The following is a 21,679-nucleotide window of genomic DNA, read 5'->3' on the forward strand; positions in this document are numbered from 1 at the left end:
AACTTTAATATTAGAAATAACTAGCAAACTGAAAAAACTAGAAATTAGTTTATATAGTAAAGAAGTACGTAAAGTAGCGCAATGGGATCTTAAAAAACTTAATAAATTTAAATCAAAAAATTTAGTAAAGATATCCAATTTAATTAAGGTCGTCAATCTTTCCTCTAAACAACAGGCTTCTACACTTGACGTTTGCCTAACATCCTTTATAATAACATATAAAACAATTAGTCTTTTATAAACGTTTTTTTTTAGGAGTTTATGGCTAAATAGTGACTAGGAGTTTATGGCTAAATAGTGAATAGACTGTTGCTCTCGTTGCTAATAATAAAAGAAACTAGATTTTTGTTTTAGTAATTAACATTAATCTAATAACTACTTGACATAAGCCAAGTTTACTTGTCAATATGTTATTTCCAAACAAAATGAACTTTAGTTTGATAAACTCATTAAAATTGTAAAATTGTTATATAAAAAATAAAAATAAATTTTTAGTTTAATAATAATTGAGCACTTTTACTTGGCCTTTTACTATTGTAGTTAAACTCAACCAGTATTTGATAAGTTTTTATATATATAGATATATATATATATATATATATATATATATATATATATATATATATATATATGTGTATATATATATATATACATATATATACATATATATATGTGTATATATATATATATATATATATATATATATATATATATATATATATATATATATATATATATATATATATATGCATACGTATAAAACTATATATATATAAAAAACAAAGTTTTCAAATTTTACATCGAAGAGCAGACAAAACAATAAAATGGTCTACTTCCTTATAATAAAGTTGATTAAATAAAGTTTAATATTATTACTGAAATAAATACTATTTTTTATAAAAAATAGTATTTTTTTCAGCAATAAAACTATTTATAAAAATTTTTTATTTTTATAACTAAATATAAAAATAATTAGTGGTTGCCCAGCGGGCACAGACGTCAATCAGGACGGACGTCTTAACAAGGTCTTAGACCAAATTAGGTCATACTAAATATATATGTGTGTGTGTGTGTGTGTGTGTGTGTGTGTGTGTGTGTGTGTGTGTGTGTGTGTGCGCATCATGTATACATTATAATATAATGCATACACCGTGTATATATAAATAATTATATATACAACCCACAATGGAACAATCATCAAATTAAATGAAGATACAGATATATATATATATATATATATATATATATATATATACATATATATATATATATATATATATATATATATATATACATATATATATATATACTATATATATATATATATATATATATATATATATATATATATATATATATATATATATATATATATATATACATATATCTGTATGGGTGTGTTTGTGCGTGTGTGTGTATTGATAAATGTTGTTTACTGTTGGAAATACAACTCTAAAAGGGAAAATTTTTTACCCATTATAGTATTTGTAGAAAAGAGAAAGAGAAGCAACATTACGATGATGCGATAATGGTTGGAGGTTGGCTGCAAGAGCAGGTCCAACTATGTTTACAATGCGTTTTTGCACCTTGTCCATACAAGACCGGATTTGAGATTTATAGGGAAAGAGAATAGAAGTAAGAAAGTGTCGAACTCGATAAAGAGATGCAACCTTACCAGATGCTAATTTTGCAACAGATTTAATATATGGTTTCCAAGAAAGATTGGAAGTAAGAGTTAATCCTAGACGATGAATAGTGGATGACTCATCGAGTACATTACCGTTCATAAATATAGGAAGATCTAAATTATTGCGATAACGATTGGCTAAAAAAAATTGAGTTTTATCTGAGTTAAAGTTTACCAGCCACTGTGAGCCCCATGCTGTAGCAGAAGTGAGATCTTTTTCAAGCTCAAATACCCCCTCCAAGCAATCAGAGAGTGTTGGCTTCTTATCACGACAAGAACGAATGGTAGTATCATTAGCAAACAATGCCACCTTAGATGTCAGAATATCTGGAAGATTGTTAATGTAAATTAAAAAGATTATAGGGCCAAGGATAGAACCATGAAGAACCCCTGAAGTTACAGAATAAGAAGAAGAGTGCTTTCTATCGAGGACAATTTTCATACTACAATTGAAAAGAAAGGATTCAATAATCTTAAAGATATTACCAGATACACCGTAAGAAGAAAGCTTATGGAGAAGACCAGCATGCCAAACTTTATCAAAAGCTTTAGAAATTTCAAGAGCGGTAGCCTTAACCTCTTTACCTTTATCTAATGTACAATAAAACCTATCGGTTATTACTGTTAGCAAATCAGCAGTAGAACGAGAAGATTGAAATCCATATTAATGATCAGAAAGTAAGTTATTAGATTCAAGATGAGAGATTAAGTGTTTGTTAATTAAAGGTTCAAAAACCTTGCTTATGATAAGAAGAAGACTAATGAGACGGTAGTTAGACGAATCGGATCTTAAGACGAATCGTATTTGTATTTTGGATCATTACAGGACGGAAATTGATTAGTAGTTAGGTTAATAATTTTATTAATTTGTTTATAGTCAGCTAATAATTGTGAAATAGTCATATGTTTAATGTTGTTTAAAATATTTATTTATGTGATAATGCGCATTATTTATATATTAAAACAATATAAAAATAAAAATTGATATAAAAATATATATAATATTATGAAAGCTGTGTATTACAATAGCTGTGTATGTGAGTAATTTATTAGTTAACCTAGAGATATATGAAATAGATTAATATAGTTATTTTTAGTTGTTAGTTTGGTTTGTAGCGAGTTTTGTAATTTTATAATAAGAATTCTTTTCGTGGCGGCACTTTGATATAATTTCGGTTCTTTTATTTAGCAGTTTCTCACGTTTTGGATACAATATAATAACAAATTTCGCATTCAGGCATAGGAGGCACCTTTTAGAAATATTTGAGTAGGGGGTACAGCCTTGAAAATAGGCCATTGCTGCGATTTTGCATTTATATATAATATTTGTGGATTTACACTTACCATTCAGGGGGCATTCTGCTTTGTTTTGACAATTGCACTTTGAGTCATTATTTTTAATTCTTAGGAAGATAATTTTTTTGTTGTGGTTTTTATAATTTTCTCTATATTTTCAGTGCAACTGAAGCATACCTTTACAGTGTTTCTGTTTAAGATTTTGTGAAGTTTGGGAGTAGTTTTTGCATCGGCTATTTTTTAGTGCTTGTTTATATTCCTTTTTGGACTGATTAAATACAACTTCGCTGAAGGAATTTTGCAAAAGTCTATTGGATATTGAAGTAGATAAATGTTTGATAATTTGTTGGGGGGTGATTAGAAGATGTGTAGATGTATTGAAAATTATCGTGGGGTTTTTTGAAAGGCTTATGTGTGTTTTGAGCTTAATTAAAAGTGCAATCTAGGAAGTTAACTGGTTTAAGATTTGTTTTTATATCTATTTGAAATCCAACATCTTTAAACTTTTCGATTGTGTTTTTTCGCTTTCGCTCCATTTCTTGGTTGTTAGAATTACGTATTATCAACAAGCTTTGTTTATTTTTAGAAATTTTAGAATTTTTAGAATACACTAACATAATTTTTATGTATATATATATATATATATATATATATATATATATATATATATATATATATATATATATATATATATATATATATATATATATATAAAATCCGGTAAAATCCAGCTGGTACAATTAAAAATATTTTGCTCCTGTAAGTAATAAGCATAAGTTTGAATTTTAACATTTATGTTTGACAGCATGATATTTTTCATCTTTTTTATATATATTTAGACTGACAACAGACAATATTTTGTCAGAATACAGCATAAATGGTCTAAAGAAGAAAAAAAAGTTTAAAGAGTTGACAAGTCTACGTATCGCTATCACTGGTATTCTCATAAGCTTATTATTGTGTTTGATTTTACTTTTAAAACTAAAAACGATGTTATGATTAAAAAAATTTTTTTCTTTCAATTTCTTTGGCTATGAAACATGACATGTATTTAAGTATATTTTATGATCTTATTGAACTATGTGTTGTTTTTATTAGATGCTGTCAAATAAAAACTTAACCAAAGAGAGTAATTAGGCATTCTTCTGACCAATTAAAAAGAACATCCATTAATATCGATATCGATCAATGATGGCTTAATTAACTATAATCAACTGTTGTATTTTTTTTTTATTTTGCATTTTTCCGTAATTTTATTTTATTTATAATATACTATCAATTTTACTCTACAAAATATATTAGTTTTTAATTTGGAAAGTGTAACTTTGTTTGAAAAATTATTCATATTTTTTGTAAAATTATTAATTTATTTTAAATATATCGAATTACACTTTATTTACTTTGATTTCTCTTTATACCTTCCCTAGATTAAATCAAATCTAAGGTGTGTATTGTAAATCATTGCATTTTTATATAACTTTTAAAAGAATATCTTAGTAAAATTAGGACGTCTCTAGTACGTCTGAATAAGACGTCCTTAAGTCTTTCACATGAGACCAGCCAGAGATGTCCAGAGATAGGACGGCTGAAAAGATGTCTGCAAAAAACGTCTCTAGACGTCCTAAAGACGTCTAGAATTGACGTCCTCTAGTCTTTTATTTGAGACTAACTAAGGACGTCTTATGGACGAGAAATGAAACGTCTTATGGGCGTCCTTATGACGTCGAAATACCCGCTGGGTGGTAATAATTTTTTAAACGTTGTCACAGCGCAGCCTCAAATAGTTTTGCTCAAAAATTGTTTGAACTTTTGATACAAAGCAAGTGTAATGGTTATTCTCCGACGAAATCAAGTAAAAAAAAATTTATTCCAATTGACACAATTCAGTAAAATATTGAAGTGGTACTGGATGTTCTGCTTAAGTCGCAATTTTGAATTCTTAAACAACGAAGATATTAACATGAAGGATAAACGCATACATTATTGCAAAATCAAGTAATGTTAATCAACAATCGTTTCTTGAATTCTCTTTCGTTTTGTTTGAATATTTGTTTTATGTAAGAATGTGAGATAACTTGTCGATTGCTTTGCCGTTATCAGCTGTTACTAATTACGTAAATATTTCAGTTCAATCATTGATTTTCCATAGGTTAAACATTTTTAATCCTTATTGAGTGGTTCTAAAACCAGAACGATATTTAACGCACATACTTTAGGACTTTTTGGAATTTTTTTTTCCTCTGGTTTTTAGTTGAAATGGTTTTACTCTTTTCAATAGATTGAAATGAAAAACGAGAGAGTACTAAATTTTATATGGCTGTATCTTTTAAGCGCTAAAATTTATTTTGATGAAACTTGAAATCTAATTATCCTATTTAAAGTGAAGCAATTAAAAAAAAAAAAAAATTCAATAAAAAAACTTAACGGTACTTTTTTTCTACTTCTCAAATCACGCAATGTCTCAAATAAAAAACATTTTCATTTAGAAGCTATTTACAAAATAATGACAACTGAATACAGAAACTACTTAGCAAACTTTGTTTCAAAATGAGTTTTCAAATTTGCAAATGACGCAATAATATGCTCACAACTTGCATTGAACCCTGGATCTCTTGCTTACAATAGGTGACAAATTAAAAATGGGACAAAGTTTAGCAGACAATAAATATATTGTATCAAACTATTTATGTTAATGTCAACTACCTATTTTGTAGCAAATTTCACGCTGATCATTTATCTGTATTTGCTTTAGAAATCATTTTTAAAAATAAAACCAAAATGCATCAACGAATACGAGTTTTATTAGTCGGCAACTCCGACACTGGAGTCGGCAAAATTGGATCTATAGTTGGCAGTCAACGAGGACCTTTTTTTTTTTTAGATAAGTTAGTCGGGCAAAAATTTTTTTTTTACTTTAGTCGACAAAAAACAGATATGTCACCCCCTCCCATTAAAATATCTTTGGGATTGCCCTGCCAGATTGTCGACCAAGCTGAAAACGTCATATTTTGGCCTGACCTAGCATCGACGCATTACGCATTATCCGTCATTTCCTACCTGGAGGCCAAAAAGGTGTATTTTGTCAAAAGATGACAATTCCCTAAGTGTCCTAGAATTGCACCAAACCGAAAATTTCTGGAGTATTCTGGAAGACAAAGTATTCTATGCTAAGAATCGGTAGGCAAAAAGTTTAGATCACCTGCGCAAAAAATTGAGAAATGCCTCAAAGAAGTCGATATAAGAGCATAAAACGTTTCGCGCAACAGATTTTAGCTCTTGTTGATTCTGTTCAACGGCATGGCTTAAATGAAGATCAATAAAATTTTTTACTACAAAGTATGAGATGCTCTAACCGAATCGTTTTAGCTTTTTGAAAAATATTGAAAAATGAGGGAGTAACATCTTTTTAAACTTTGTCCCAGTTTAAACTTGCCACCAGTTAAAGCAAGCTCTCTAATCATTGTGGCACTTGGTTGGTTTTGGTTTTTGTCACCAATGCAGCAAAAATTAATTGTTCAATTTATTTTGAACAGCTGTTTGTTAAAATGGTTATTCCTATTAATGTGAACAGAGGTTGATCCCCAATTAGACAAATGAGAATTAAAAACATCACAAACCTGCTTTATTGAGAAAATGTATCAACTTTAACTATAACTTAGGAGATCATTTCAGCTGGTCATCTAATCAAAAAGTTCTCAGTGTAACTCTGGATTCTTATTTTAAAATGCTATGAAATACTAATTAAAACTATGAAAAACAATATTTTTTTAAGTTGCAAACATTAAAAGTTAAATGCAAGCCTAAACCATGTGTTTTTCTTTCTTTTGGTTTTTGCTAATACTGATGTAATCCCTTTTCCGATATTTTGCTAATAAACTTGTCATCTTTAAAAATCTGCCACTTTTTGTAACGTTTTAAACATTGTTTTTGTCTTTTTTCGTACCTGGCAAGCATTAAACTATTTTTCGTTTTATTTTCAAGTTTCCTGCCACTCAAATTTTAAATTGATTGAATGTTAAATTTAAATACCTTTAAAATTCAGTGTGTAATATTCCAAATCCTATTCGTTACTACTCACTTACGAAAACTATTTTTTACTATTTTTAGTAATATTATACCGACTCTATTTTTTATTTATGTTTCACTGGCACTCTATACAGAAGATAGTATCTTCTGCTTACCGTGTATTTAGCTTTCTTACATTTCTCCATAAATCAGTATAATATAGGGGAAAGGCGCCTATGATGGCATAGCACCAATGATGGCATACCAGTCATATTTTCATAAATATTGGCTATGGCAAAAAAGTGATTAGACCAACATGTCTATACTGACTTTACATTAATTTTAGTAAAAATAAGTCCCATATGCACAAATTTTGCTTTTATAATCAACAAAAATTGATTTTTGGATGTGCTGTTGTATTTTTAATCCCTTTAAATACAGTATGCGACAAAAGTGTTTACATGTTTTTGAAAAATATTCTTTTTTAAAATAAATGATTGAAATACATGTTTATATATCAATATATATATACACCAAAATAAAGGTAATTCATTGTAGTTTCATGTTTTGAGCCTGAATTTAAATGCATGAGAAGTGTTTATAGCAAATTATTTATTGAAACAAAATGTCAGATGTAAACAGTTTTGTCGCGATTTATGCTATTATTAATTTTAATGCGAAATTAATACTTTGTGGCTATATTTTTAATTTGTTTAAATAAAACATATCTCAATTAGTAATAAACGGTTTATTTAAACTTAAAATTCGTAATGTAAACAACAGAAAAATTGTAATTGAAAGAATGAAGAAAGTGTCGAAAGAAATTGAAAATTTAGCTGTTCAGAAGCTTAAATCAGGATTGTCTCTTCGTGAGATAGGACGAGAACTTAATATATCTTATTGTTTAGTCTATAAAATTAAGAAGCGAAACGATATAGAGGAGAAATGCAACAAAAATAGACACAAGAAAATTTTCACTACTCGAGATCAGAGAACAATTTCTAGATTAATCATGACAAATAAAGCAAAATCAGCACACGATGTAAAGAAACAATTAAGTAATGCTCAAGGTACAGTGGTAAGTACTCGAACAGTGCAGAGAGAACTCAAGAGAATTAGATTCAAGGCAAAAAAGAAGATCAAGAAACCACTACTAACACCGAAACATTGTAAACAATGATTGGAATTTGCAAAGAAGTATGAAAACTGGACTTTGCTGAGTGGAGTAAGGTGATTTGGACAGACGAAAGCAAGATTAACTTGATTGTCTCTGATGGCATTCGATATGTATGGAAAAAAGCTGGAGAAGGAATTTCTGATCGTGACTTTATTCTAACAGTAAAATATGGCGGCGTAAGTTGTTGTTTTGGGGATGCTTCTCTTCGTCTGGTGTTGGTAAAATCGTAAAAATGATGGAATAATGGACGCGAAACATTATATTGACATTTTAAACAATGGCTATTTGCCTAGTTTACGAGGATGGCGAAAGCAAATTCGTTCGACACTTTTTATGCAAGACAATGATCCAAAGCACAAAGCAAAAATCACATTAGAATTCCTAAATTTGAAGAAATTTAAGATTCTAGAGTGGCCTGCGCAAAGTCCCGATCTTAACCCGATCGAGAATCTTTGGTCTATTGTGAAGAATCGAGTTTATAATTATGAAACAAGACCAGCCAGTCGACAAGAATTATGGGAACGAGTTGAGTATGTTTGGAGTTCGATAACTGTTGAAGAATGCAAGAAGTTGATTGGTAGCATGCCTGCGTAAATTGCAGCTGTCATTAGAAGTCGTGGAGGCTACACAAAGTAAATTTGTGAAATGAAATTTTCATGCATTTTATTTCCAAGTTTTGTGCACTTAGTGGAATACTTATTTTAATTTTATCTTTTGAACAAGGCAGACATAGATTGTTTAAATAAAAATGATGACTTCTTCCTATGATGGCATACTGACAAGTTAGGTGTGTTGCAATATTGACGAGTTGAGAAAACCTCTTTTCTTTCATAAAACAACATATTTGATAGTGAAGTAAAAAGGAATTTTTACTTCACTAAAAAATTTTTGGTTCAAAAAACACATAAAACGCAATATCTTATATGTGCATGCGCGAAATTCTACACTGCTGCTGTATAGCACGAAAGGGTTAATTAGGATGATTACGCGTAATTTCTGGCATTTCTGAGGGAAGACTCTAAGTTCAAATGAAATTGCGAAGCTACCCTTGATGCTAACCAGCCCCATCCTCCTCTATGCCATCATAGGAGCAGTAGTTGCCTATGATGGCATAATTGTACTTTTTTTATAAAATAAAAATAACTAAAAAATAAAACTGGTAAAAACTCTTGGGGTAATTATTGTTCTACATGTAACAAAGAATGTATCCATATCAAAACTTTTGTTCCTGGTCTACAGGATACTGAATAATGAAGCTTCAATGCTTGAATATGCCATCATAGGCGCCTTTCCCCTATATGGTCTGCGTTTTTTTTTGAAAAGTCAAATAATCATTTTTAGCCATACTATCTTCAGCTCACCTCTATGAACGAACAAAGTTTTGTTAGTGTGCTTCAATTATTTTATTTTTTTTGATACAGAAGCGTCGATACTTTAGAATGCTTTGTAAATTTAGTGAAAACTAGAGTTTAACATCTTTTTAAGATTTTTTATTTCTGATGGTTTACGAAAGAAATCGATTTTACTTTCAATTTCAGCATTTTTTTAAACATTTTATTAGCTTTTTCATAGCAGTTTCTGCATTATTGGCAACCAGGGACAACGGGCAGGTTTTCCATTTTTTTGATTATTTCACACGAAATATGAGTTATTCGAGCCTCTAAAAATAATTATAAAAAGAAGCCATGTCAAATATTTTTTTTAAGTTGACCGAAATCGCCTGAAAAATTTTACTTCAAAAGCGATTAAACTTCTCATTCAAATTTATTTTTAAAATGTCATGAAAGTCATGATGACTTTTAAGTCACTAATTGTAGACGTCTACAATTAGTGAATTCGGTTTTATTACAGACTCGTGACGCGACAGCCATAATTTTTTCTATTACATCATATAATCTTTTTCTGTTTTCAAAAAAAAAACAACATACTTCAACATATTAATGCTTCAACTTTTATCATAATTTAATATATATGTAGTAAGAATTGTATTTTGTTCCTTCGACTTAAGTAGCATCAACAAAGGACTGGGCAAAATTTAACTGATAATTTTGAAATTAAAAATGCTGTTTTCATTATTTCAACAACAAATTTAAACAATTTTAATGGAATTCTGGATTTAAAGTTCACATGGATACCAACTTTCAGCTAATCAAACAATATTTATAAAGATATACATAAAAATTAAACATCCCTAGCCAAAAAGTCCAATGGGATTTATAAGATTTTGGAAAACAACAAAGAGACAAACTATAAACACTTTATTTTTTTTGCGTTTTAATTTAATGGGATTCAAATCATAAATTTTTTTTGTTCTAAATTCTTATAGGATCCTATAGGACTTTTTGATAGGAATATTATGCAGTTTTTTTTTGTTGTAAAACGATATTAATTATGCAAAGATTTTACTTTTACTAATATGTGGCTTCAATATATGGCTTAAAGGCGATTTTAAATTGCCTCTTGGTACATAAAATTTTTGGTTGTTCATTATGTTATCAAATGTATATTATATTATAGGCAATTTTAGAATGTCTCTAAGTGCATGAAATTTTCGGCTGTTCATTATTTTATTACATTTATACTATTTTATTTTTATTTTATTTTATTCAACATTTCTATTAAAATAAAAATTACCTGTGATAATTTTTTTTTTTTGAAAGAGGTGAGTCCGGAGGTAAAATATTTTTTAAACTACATTTTCTAACTGACTGATTGATCAGTGTCATTGATGTTAAGGGTGGTATTCTGATGATTTTCAATAAAAACAAAAAATTTATAGAAAAAACGAGCTTTAGTTAAAAATCTTTATTAACAATTGCAACAAATTTTAACAGTAAAGTACTGGTAAAAATTATAACATTTTACCAATAGTAAATAAAAACCTCGTGTAGTTCGTTTAATGAATTTTTTTTTCCTGTAAAAACTTTGGTTAATAATAATAAAAAGCACAACAATTTAAATATTATAAAACTAATTTGTAAAAATGCAAAAAAAGCTATTATCAACAATTATTTATAGGTCAAAATATAAACACTTTTTACTGTCTTAAAAAACGCAAACTAATTTCATAAACACAAACTATGACACTTAAAGTTTTAGAAAACCATCGTAAAACTTTTTATTCATGGTGCGGATGCAAAGAAAGCACTCTCCTTTTTTTTGATAAACCAAGTCTCAATTTCTGTGGCGTTTTAAAGTTAGGAATGTTATTTATAAAAATCTCGTGAGAAAATGGAACTGAAATACTTGATCCCAATGCTAAATTCCGCAATTCACATATATATCAGAGAGTGATAAATAATAAAACAAAACAAAAAAAACAGAAAAAAAAGTAAAAAACAATAATAAAAAAAAATTGTAAGAATACGAGTTGCAAAATGGTAGTAAATAACGCCACAGTATTTTTTTAAATTTGCCGTGGCATTTGATATGTTGCGTGTTACGGGAAAAAAAAAAACGATTTTTTTATAGCTTGTGTTTAAAAGCTCTTGTTTGTAATTGCTTATAAACATGCTTATAAATAATTCATTTTTATCGAAATGGTTAAGTAATAATATGCTACTAAGTCTGAAAAAATGAAAAAAGTTTGTCTTCCTTAAGTTGAAAAAATAAATGCCTTTTTAAAAAGATTTTTTTTGTAAGTTTATTCAAATTATGTTTTCATAATTATTTACCTTATGACTATAAATTTATTCATAATTATTTACATTATGACAATGAATGGAATTTTCTAAGAAATTAGCGTTACATAGGGGAGACCGAGGCAAGATGAAAAATGTCTTAAATTTTCAGCTTTTCACTAGGTGACAGCATTAATCGGACACTACACTACTTTTGGAATAACAAAGAAACAGTGCAGAAGACTAATTTTTGACTTTCCTAAGGAACATGGTATTTCGCATTCGTTCAACAAGGATAAAAGATGACAGGAGAAGATTGGCTTGCTAATTTTAGTGTACACAAAAGTCCAGAAGCAACATCGATTGCCAGAGCAATGGGTTTCAATAAACCAAGTGTTGATAAATTTTTCAAGATATTAAGGGAGCAAAAAACGTGAATTCCCTGCTTCTTCAATCTACAATGCAGATGAATCAGGTCTGTCTACTGTGCCTATTAAGCTAACCATGGTTTTCAGTCCTACAAGATCTAGAAGAGTTTCTAAAATTGCTTCAGCAGAGTGAGAAAGAAATATAACTATAATTTGTTGCATTCGCGCTACTGGCTTTTACCTGGCACCTTTTCTGATTTTTGTCAGAAAACGAATGTTTCCTGAACCTGTAGAAAGAGCCCAACCAGGAACTATAGGCCGATGTAGTGATAACGGCTGGAGCTACAAGGGAAATTTTCTTATATTTTTGGAAGCACTTTCATCCACACGTGAAACGAAGCCAAGAACCTCCTGCTCTGTTGATTATTGACAATTACAAAACTCACATAACTTTGGAGGCTATACTACATTGCAGAGAGAAAAACAACATCATGGTTGGGTTGCCGCCCCACACATCACATCCCCTCCAGCCCCCTAATGTGTCATTTTTTGGCCCATTAAACACCTACTATAGCGAAGCATGTGACAACTTTATGATCACTCATCCAGGACAATCTATAAAAGACAAAAAATTGTTGATCTTTTGAGCACCGCTTACTTTAAAGAAGCTACAGATGGAAATGCCGTTAATGGGTTTAAAGAATGTGAGAATGAGCCTTATAATCCAGTTGTGTTTAGCGAACATGACTTTACTGCTGCAAAACCTACTAACGAAGATGTTATTGGCGATCAAACTGAGAACAATAATGCTAATCCTCAGACCCAAGCAGTAGAAAACCATAATATAAACCATCCAGAAAAACATATAACAAATGCTAATTCAGATGCACCAAAGAAGTCGGTTAGTGTTTTTGATTTCAAACCATTACCTAAAGCAAAAGAACGTGAGAAAAAACGAAAAAGCAAAAAAATGAACTCGAGCATTCTTGCAAGCACACCCTTCAAAGAACTGTTAAAACAAAGAAAAAAGCAGAAGAACAAGAAAGTTTAAAAAAACAGTGAAAAGAAGCTCGTGAAGCTGGAAAAGGGTGTAAATAAACTCAAGCTAAATTCCTGTAGGTTCCTAGTTGTATTTTTGGTGTGCATTGTCGAGGCAACATTTGGAACCCTTTGTTACAGCTAAAGGTTTATTAATAGTAATGAGGCAATTGCTTGAACTATTAGAGATAGTGTACTGAGTACTACCTGTGCTTCGAGTCAAGTTCTCTAACCAATTAAAAAAATGACTCAAGTATCAAAAACTATAAAACACAAAAAACCATTGTCATCGCCAAGTTCTCTAAATCTATCATTCACTAATATTTGTGGTCTTCGAAAAAACCAAACCTACTTGCTTTTTGTGAGTCTAATTTGAGTTTGGCTTTCTCATCTTGTGATCTTAGTGTTTATGGCTATCTTCCTTTAATTCTAAGGAATCCAATAATCTCATACTTGGCCTGGGCATTTATTTTCGTAAGAATTCACCCATTTGGGACTCTTTCCATGATTTTCTTCATGATGACCCTTTTGGTAGTATATATTTCCTCTTAAATTTGCTTTTAGCTGAGTTGTTTCAAACTCTTTTTAGTTTTAGTGTGAACGATGAGTGAAAAAGCTTAAAAAACAAATATATTACAAAAATATATTCCTAAACTTGTATATGTATGAAAAATGTTTTGGCTGTCCGGAAAAACTAAAACTTGAGAAAAATCTGGAATTCCGGAATTATTCGGAAAAAGATAATCCCTGCTATTATAGTCTACCAGAAGTGTTCTCCGCATATACTTTCAAAACTATTTAACAAGTGCTAATCAGAGCCTTGTTTTACAGCCTGCTGGAAAGCAGCATCTGCTATGCCTATTTTCCAAAATTCTGGAGAGCGATCTGAATCCTTTAACTACTGTCCCATAAATCTTCTTCCTATTATAAGCAAGATTTTTGAGTCATTAATTAACAAACACTTGATAAAACCAATTGTAGAGGACAATAACAAAGTTATTGTGCTATAACAGCTATTAATGATTTTATAATAACATTGTTTATTTTTCAATTAATATAATTTTTATTTAGTGTTATTTAATAAATAATTTTTGCAATAATCTGATTTATCAAATTAATTTTTGAATTGATCAATTGTTATTGATTCTTTAATATTTGGCGGTAAACAATTCCAAGCTTCTACAACTCCATATGAGAAGAAATTATATCTAGCTTACTCTTAATGTATGTCTTTCTTAACTTTTGGTTATGACTACGAAAACTATAATGTTTTAATTGAGCTTTACATATTGAGTCGTTTATCCAATTATTCTCCTCATAACCTTTCTGTATTTTATATTGAAAAATTAAATCTCCTTGTAAATGACGCTCAACTAGTGTTGTTAATTTTATTAACTGTAATCTTCTTTCATATGGCATTTTTTTTAAAGCTGTAATAACTGATAGGTTTTATTGTGCATTAGATAGATGGAGAGGCTAAGACTATTGCCCTCCTCATTTTTTTTAAGTCTTCAATAAAGTTTAGCATGCTGTTCTTCTTACGGTGTACCAGGTAACATCTTTAAGATTATTGAATCCTTTCTTACCAATCGTATTATAAAAGTTGTCCTCGATGAACAGCACTCTTCTTCATTTCCTGTAACTTCAGAGGTTCCTCAAGGTTCTATCCTTGCCCCTAAACTTTTTTAAATTTACACATCTCCCAGAAATTCTCACATCTAATGTAGAATTGTTTGCTGATGATACTATTATTTATTCTTGTCTTGAATATAAGCAAACACTATCTGATTGCTTGAAGGGGGGAATTGAGCTTAAAAAGGATCTCACCTCTGCTACAGCATGGGGCTCTCAGTGGTTGGTAAATTTTAACTCAGATAAAACTCAATTTTTTCAGCTAATCATTATCGCAACAATCTAGATCTTCCTATATTTATGAACGGTAATGTACTCAATGAGTCATCTACTGTTTGTTTTCAAAGAATAACTCTTACTTCCAATCTTTTTTGAAAACCATATATTAAATCAATTAACTCTTAGATCAATCAGAATTAACTCTTACTTCCAATCTTTTTTGGAAACCATATATTAAATCAATTGCAAAATTAGCATCTTCTAAGGTTGATTCTTTTTATCGTGCTCGGCACTTTCTCACTCAAGATTCTATTCTTTATCTCTATAAATCTCAAATTCGTTCTTGTATGGAACACTGTTACCATAACTGGAGCAGATCTTCAAATGATGCCCTTTCTCTTTTAAACAAGGTGCAAAAATGCATTGTAAACAATGTGTTTTTGCAAATAGGAAGATCGAGATTGTTGCGATAACAATTAGCTGAAAATTTTCACATCGTCATAATGTTGCTTCTCTTTCTCTTTTCTATAAACACTATAACGGACGCTATATACTAAGTTCATTCTTATGTTATTCATCATTCAATCCTTTTACTATGACTGTTCCTAAGTACTCAAAAATTCTTAATCATCTAGTTTTTTTTCTCGAACATCAATTCTTTGGAATTCACTTCCTTCATTTTGTTTTCCTGATTCATATAACTTGCAATCTTTTAAGTCGTCTGTCAATTGTTATCTTGCTTTATAAACTTCATCTTTTCTCTTTCAGTAACTTCCAGCTCTAATAGTGGTTGCTTGCAGCCTTGTTGGAAGTAAAGATGTTTAAAAAAAAAACATTCTTTAATATTCTTTTTATTGTTTTCAGAATTAGTTACAATATAATAAATTTTAAATTTATTTTAAATTGATATCTCTTTTAAAACATTATGAAACAAATCCAATTAAATGTAATCTACTGGAACTTCAAATTTGCCTCTAAACAAATCAAATGCAAAAGGGAAGACATTTCTCACATTTTTTACTAAATGAATTATATAATACTAACTTATCCATTTGAATAGCTGAAATAAGAAGATTTTGCTGCACATTTATTAAACAGCTATCAAAATTGTTAAATTTAAAATGAATATTCAGATTAAACCTATTTTATCGACAAAATATATCCATCGCTCTTCCAAATCACTTTTTCTTTTTTTTTTTAAAAAAAAAACTTTTTTGGGACACTACTAATGGTTCAAATATTATAACTCTGTTAGAATAGCCAACTTTAGAGATTAAACAACACTCAATCTAAACAACATTGTATAAAAAAGCATTTTTGAAAAAGCAAATTTGACTATATACAGCAAACATAACAGATTGTGTGTCTTTATTATTCCACTCTCAAATAATATTATAAACTCTTTAAAATAAAATTTCAAACACAACAGCAACAAATCAGACTGTGTAATGAAAGTAGGACATGAAGTTTGTTAAAGTAGCAGTAAGTAAAGTTGTTATAACTTAATATTTAAAAATGAACTTAACTAATTTGCTAAGCAGTTTTTTATAGAACTTTATTTATAAAACAAACTTTCATTTATTTTTCTATGGCTTACCTTACCAAAAAGTCAAACTTTTTAATACTTAACTAACTTAGCTTACTCCTATATAAGTGATCAACTTTTTTTTGCCTGTTAATATGTCAGTTATTTATGGGTAGTTATTTACGCCTATCTATGTCTGTTACTGTATTTTTTTAAAAACTTTAAAGAAAACATATTTGAAAGCTTCCAGTTATTTTAAATCATAAACACCATGTGTACCAGAAGCAAAATCAAACCCACAAAACTATGCAAACTTAGAGACATCTGCTAAGTTAATCTATTTAAAAAAATGCAATCACAAGAATAAATAAATAATTAAACATGATTTAAATATGACATCTAATAATTTACTGCCACTTTAGCAAAATTAAAATTTTTTAAAGTTTTCGACGCAATATTTACTGCCACAAAGGATTTATCTATTAACAAGAAAGTTAAAAACTAGGTAATCTAAAAAAAAAATCAGGAAGAGTCTGAGAACCAAGATTAAGGAGATTATAAGATTATTAAGTCTGAGTCTGAGATTATAGAGATTATAGATATGAGAAAATAAAAAGTAAGAGAAACTAAAGACTCATTAAAAAAAAAACAAAAAACAGACTCAAAATAAAAATATTTACCTTGAGGTCGCGGAAAACAATCGCGTTCCATCAAATTTTCCTAAAAACAATGTCTCTACTAAAATATCTAGTAAATATTTTTCAAGTTTTCTAATTTTTACATTTTTAACAAAACACAATACTTTTTCTAAAGTTAAAACTATTATGTCATTGCTAAAATACACAGTTTAGTGACTGTGCCAACCCTAACATAACACACACAGTTTAGTGACTGCGCCAGCCCTAACATAACACACACAGTTTAGTAACTGCGCCAACCCTAACATAAGTTGTAAAAAAGGATCCCAAAACATGTTTTATTATTAATATAAATTATTTATTAAAATATTTATTATATAAATGTTTTATTATTAAACGAACAAACATAAAAACTTGTTTTATGAAGTTAAATCTAATATGCATAATATTATGTTTTTTAATTAAAAACTATATTTATTCAATTTAAAATATCTAATAATAATTGTTATTATTATTATTAGATATTTTGTTAAAACATCAAATAATAATAATAAAAATTGAAGCTGTATTCTTAAGAGACTCAAGAAAGAATTTAACAACTGTAGATGTTAAAATTTAACAACTGTTTTTTATAAAATTTTCAAGTTTATTTTGAAAATCAATTATTGATGTAGCATCGACAACTTTATCTTTATCTTTAACTTTACTTAACTTTTTAATGATTCCAACTTTCAACTATACAGTCAGTGAAAAAATGATGCCTCTCGATTTTTGGTTTTGAAGATTGCCTCCTCGATTTTTGATTGTGACCTCTGGGAAGTTCGACTTAGTACATTTGAATAAGATCACCCTTTTCTCTTCTATTCCATAGATTTTTTTGTAAGTTAATTTTCTTTAATCTCATAACTGACTCTCTTTGTTTTTTGTGGCCAATTTTTGTAGCTTTCGCTGTTTTTTTATTAAGTTTGTCAATTTTTGTAGCTTTCGCTGTTTTTTGATTAAGTTTGTCAATTTTTGTAGCTTTCGCTGTTTTTTGATTAAGTTTGTCAATTTTTGTAGCTTTCGCTGTTTTTTGATTAAGTTTGTCAATTTTTGTAGCTTTCGCTGAACTTTTTTTGATTAAGTTTGTCTTTAAAAAATAAGACCATATTTGGTAAACATATTATAAATGATGTATATAATAATTTTGTTGATGTTTTATCTTCAATTTTTGATCTGTCTTACCTTTCTTTAACGTCGTTTTCCCATTTAAAATTGTTTGTTGTTTCCCATTTTAAACTTTTAAATTAAATACACCTAGGTCTCCTTCCAATGACATTACTAGTAGTAATGTCATTGGATCATTCCGGTTGAATGATCTATGTTGAATGATCTCTGTTTCTGTAACATTATATTTTAAGTATACTGTAATTTTGCACAAGCAAAATGCTTTTACATTTATCTTTATAAAACTGATTAACCTTTTTTTTTCTCTGTTAAATAAGATACCAAGACTAAGCTGCAGAGACTGATTTATTTTTACCTGTAACTGCAATTACTTTTAAATCAGCAGTTATAGCTTTGCTTTATAATTCAACTTTTTTGTTACATTAATTATATAAACTGAAGTTAGCAATTGTCCTAAAACTAATCCATGTCGTACTCCAATAGGAACTGTTTTTTATTCTGATTCAAATAGTTCCAAAACAACTCTCTGTTTTCAATTTGCTAAAAAAGCTTCTCACAATTGTAACAATTTTTCAACAGTACCGATTGATTCTAGTTTCCTAGGCAGCTTGGAATGTGCAACAGAACCGAATGCATTAGAAAAAGCCAAAAAGGTAACATCAACGCATTTTCCAATGTTTTTTGCTTCTGTTATCATATCCGATGTCTCAAGAAGGTTTATCACACAATTTTTTGATTTAACAAATTTGTGTTACTCTGGTAATATATTATTTTTATTTAAATGATTTATTATTGTGTCCTTAACAATAATTAAGCTTAGTTTATAAACAACAGAGGTCAAAGAAATTGCATGCAACCTACCCCTATTTTTAAAAAGTGGTGTAATATTTGTTTTAAAGCAGCTTGTAGGTTGCAACACTCCACTTAGGAATAAATAGGTTGGATAAATTTTTTTTGTTAAACTTTCTCATGTAAGCATATTAGTTAGGCTTCTGTTTATAAATACAGAATTAAAAATTCTATTTAACTAATTAGCAATGACATGACTGTCAGTTGATATTTTTTTATTTTCAATTGAAATTGGTCTTCTATGGTCTTTTGCTTTTAGTTAAATGTTAATGCTAGCAAGCGTAAATCCACTTTCATTTTTTCTCATATGTTTTTAATGCAATGATTTTTTGACTTACTTATTGCTTAACTTATTCTTTAGATATAAAATATTTGAAATGAAAGGCTTACCTATACCAAAGGTTACGAATTTTGTGTTTCAGTTTTTTATTCATTCATAGGGATCTTCAGCTTTTACTTATTCTTTGATTAAATGAGGATATAAAATCCTTACATTCATTTTCATACACTTTGATAAACCTTTTGTAATACTGATCAATATCAAATTTACAAAAATCATGACTCCAATTAAAAACTATTTCGATATTTTGAAAAATCATCACAGTTCTTTTTCATGAATACTCATTTTGTAGTAATATTTTTATTTTTAGAAAATATTATGTGCTTGATAACTATAAATAAAAATAATTAAAACATGATTCTTCTAATTTTTTTCCAAGGGTTCTTTAGTTACCTAATTAGAAATACAAAATAGAAAGGTTGTAAACACTAAATCTATTATATTTGTTAATTTTGTGTTATTTAGTTAAAATATTGTGTTTTTCTTAGATGTTGAGCTAGATAACATTTGAAAAACTCTCTTTTTGTTCAAGGCAGACTCTTTCATAACTAGAATTTTATTCACTATTCAAGGATGGAAAATCAAAACCAACAAATATCAAAACCTCAAAATTTATTTTAGCTTTTGAAAATTATTTGTAACTTCCATTAATAGAATTAATTATGTTTTTGTTCAAACCATTATTTCTTGATCTATAAATACAATCAATAATGATTCATTCATTGGTAATTTTAATTGTATTACATATTTGATATTAAACACATTGTTAACAAACATGGAACTAAATAAGGATCTTTCTCAATGTCATCTTTAAAACTTGATATAAGGAGCCCTTTATTAAATGAATTAAAATGTCAATGTCATCTTTAAAACTTAATGTACCAATATAAGCAACTTTTATTTGAACAAATTCAAAATCAGGCCTCAATCACTCAATATTGAATAGAAATTAATATTTGGTTCTACTCATCATTGCAAGTTTGTATAATTAAGTTTAATTAAAAAATTAAAAGTTTGCATAATTAACAGTTTTGGATTTTTTTTTTTTATTTGCTTTTTTTAACTTTTTAGGCTGACATGCTTTGTTTGCTTTAAATTAAATTATATATATATATAAATATAAAAATGGTAAGTAAACATGAATAAAAAAATTTATGTCAAAAATATAGCATACATTAATTGCACTGATTACTCTTTGAAGCAATTTACACTGTTCAAATACATTAAAATACTGTAAAACTTCCTCTATTATAATCCATTTTATAATTATATGCTACAACTAAGTAAAAAGTATGGCCAACAACTACCTAAGGAGATTTTTGGATGGAGTTTAACAATAATGTCAAGATATAATAAATAACTTGAGTTGTTTTCATGATTGTATATAATTTATGCCTGATCAGCATATAAATAAAATAATACTGACACACAACTAAGTGTAATATTTTATTTGACAAAAATAAAAACTTAAATGTCTTTTTATTAAAGAAATTTATCAGTCGGTAACCATTAGCATTATTAAATTGGTTTAATTTACTGAAAACTAAATTAAAAAGAAAACTAAAACATGACATCATTAACAGGTAGTTTGATTTTAAGAATTTGTTTAAAAAACCACCAGAAATCAAAATTATTGTGTGCTCATTCTAAAAGTTTTTGTGCTCCTCCCAAACGTTTTTGTGCTCCTCCCAAACGTTTTTGTGCTCCTCCCAAACATTTTTGTGCTCCTCCTAAAAACCTTGAATTTGCAAGAAAAGCATATTACTTTTATCTAACAAAAATCTGTAATGAACTTCCATTAAAAATCAACCAAGATCAGGTTCAGGATCATCTTGATCACCCTGCTATTGGTATCATATAACCCAGTACTACCTGCTTCATTCCCTGCTGCCTTGTAGGTTTTGCTTTTAAAGTACGACTTAAAAATCTTCTCTTGGAGCTCATGGTTGAGTAAAGGCTAGAGGTATTAGTTACACCTTGATAGTGGCTATGCAAGTCTTTCATTTATTTCCTAATGAGGATAAAGCTTTAAAACTCAGTTTAATGGTTCTCAGGCCAGCTGGTAGTAAGTCTTCCCGAACTCTGTGGTAGCTCTCAGAGAAGCTGATTCCATCAACA

The 21,679-nt window shown here is 28.7% G+C and overlaps 1 protein-coding gene and 1 long non-coding RNA gene across 3 annotated transcripts in view; one reads left to right on the forward strand and one right to left on the reverse strand.

Moving 5' to 3' along the window:
- The window catches only part of LOC124807053 (uncharacterized), a 30,186-nt gene extending 25,808 nt beyond the window's left edge, over positions 1 to 4,378 (forward strand). The window contains exons 4-5 of the long non-coding RNA XR_010642611.1: positions 3,823 to 3,920; positions 4,082 to 4,378. This is a non-coding gene — a long non-coding RNA (uncharacterized LOC124807053). The remainder of the gene's footprint in view (positions 1 to 3,822; positions 3,921 to 4,081) is intronic.
- A 4,939-nt stretch (positions 4,379 to 9,317) lies between these two features.
- LOC100200715 (uncharacterized) overlaps positions 9,318 to 21,679 on the reverse strand; it is a 43,543-nt gene continuing 31,181 nt past the window's right edge. The window contains exons 6-7 of one of the 2 annotated variants that reach the window (XM_065813986.1): positions 17,248 to 17,287; positions 9,318 to 9,825 (exon numbers count right to left, since the gene is read on the reverse strand). In XM_065813986.1, coding sequence (XP_065670058.1) covers positions 9,749 to 9,825; positions 17,248 to 17,287 — 117 coding nt within the window. In that variant the 3' untranslated portion in view covers positions 9,318 to 9,748. Of the gene's footprint in view, positions 9,826 to 10,955; positions 11,424 to 17,247; positions 17,288 to 21,679 lie in introns of those variants that run through there. The other variant, XM_065813985.1, reaches the window with a different exon arrangement.

Source organism: Hydra vulgaris, chromosome 12, assembly GCF_038396675.1.
Source record: "Hydra vulgaris chromosome 12, alternate assembly HydraT2T_AEP".
Taxonomy (NCBI): domain Eukaryota; kingdom Metazoa; phylum Cnidaria; class Hydrozoa; order Anthoathecata; family Hydridae; genus Hydra; species Hydra vulgaris.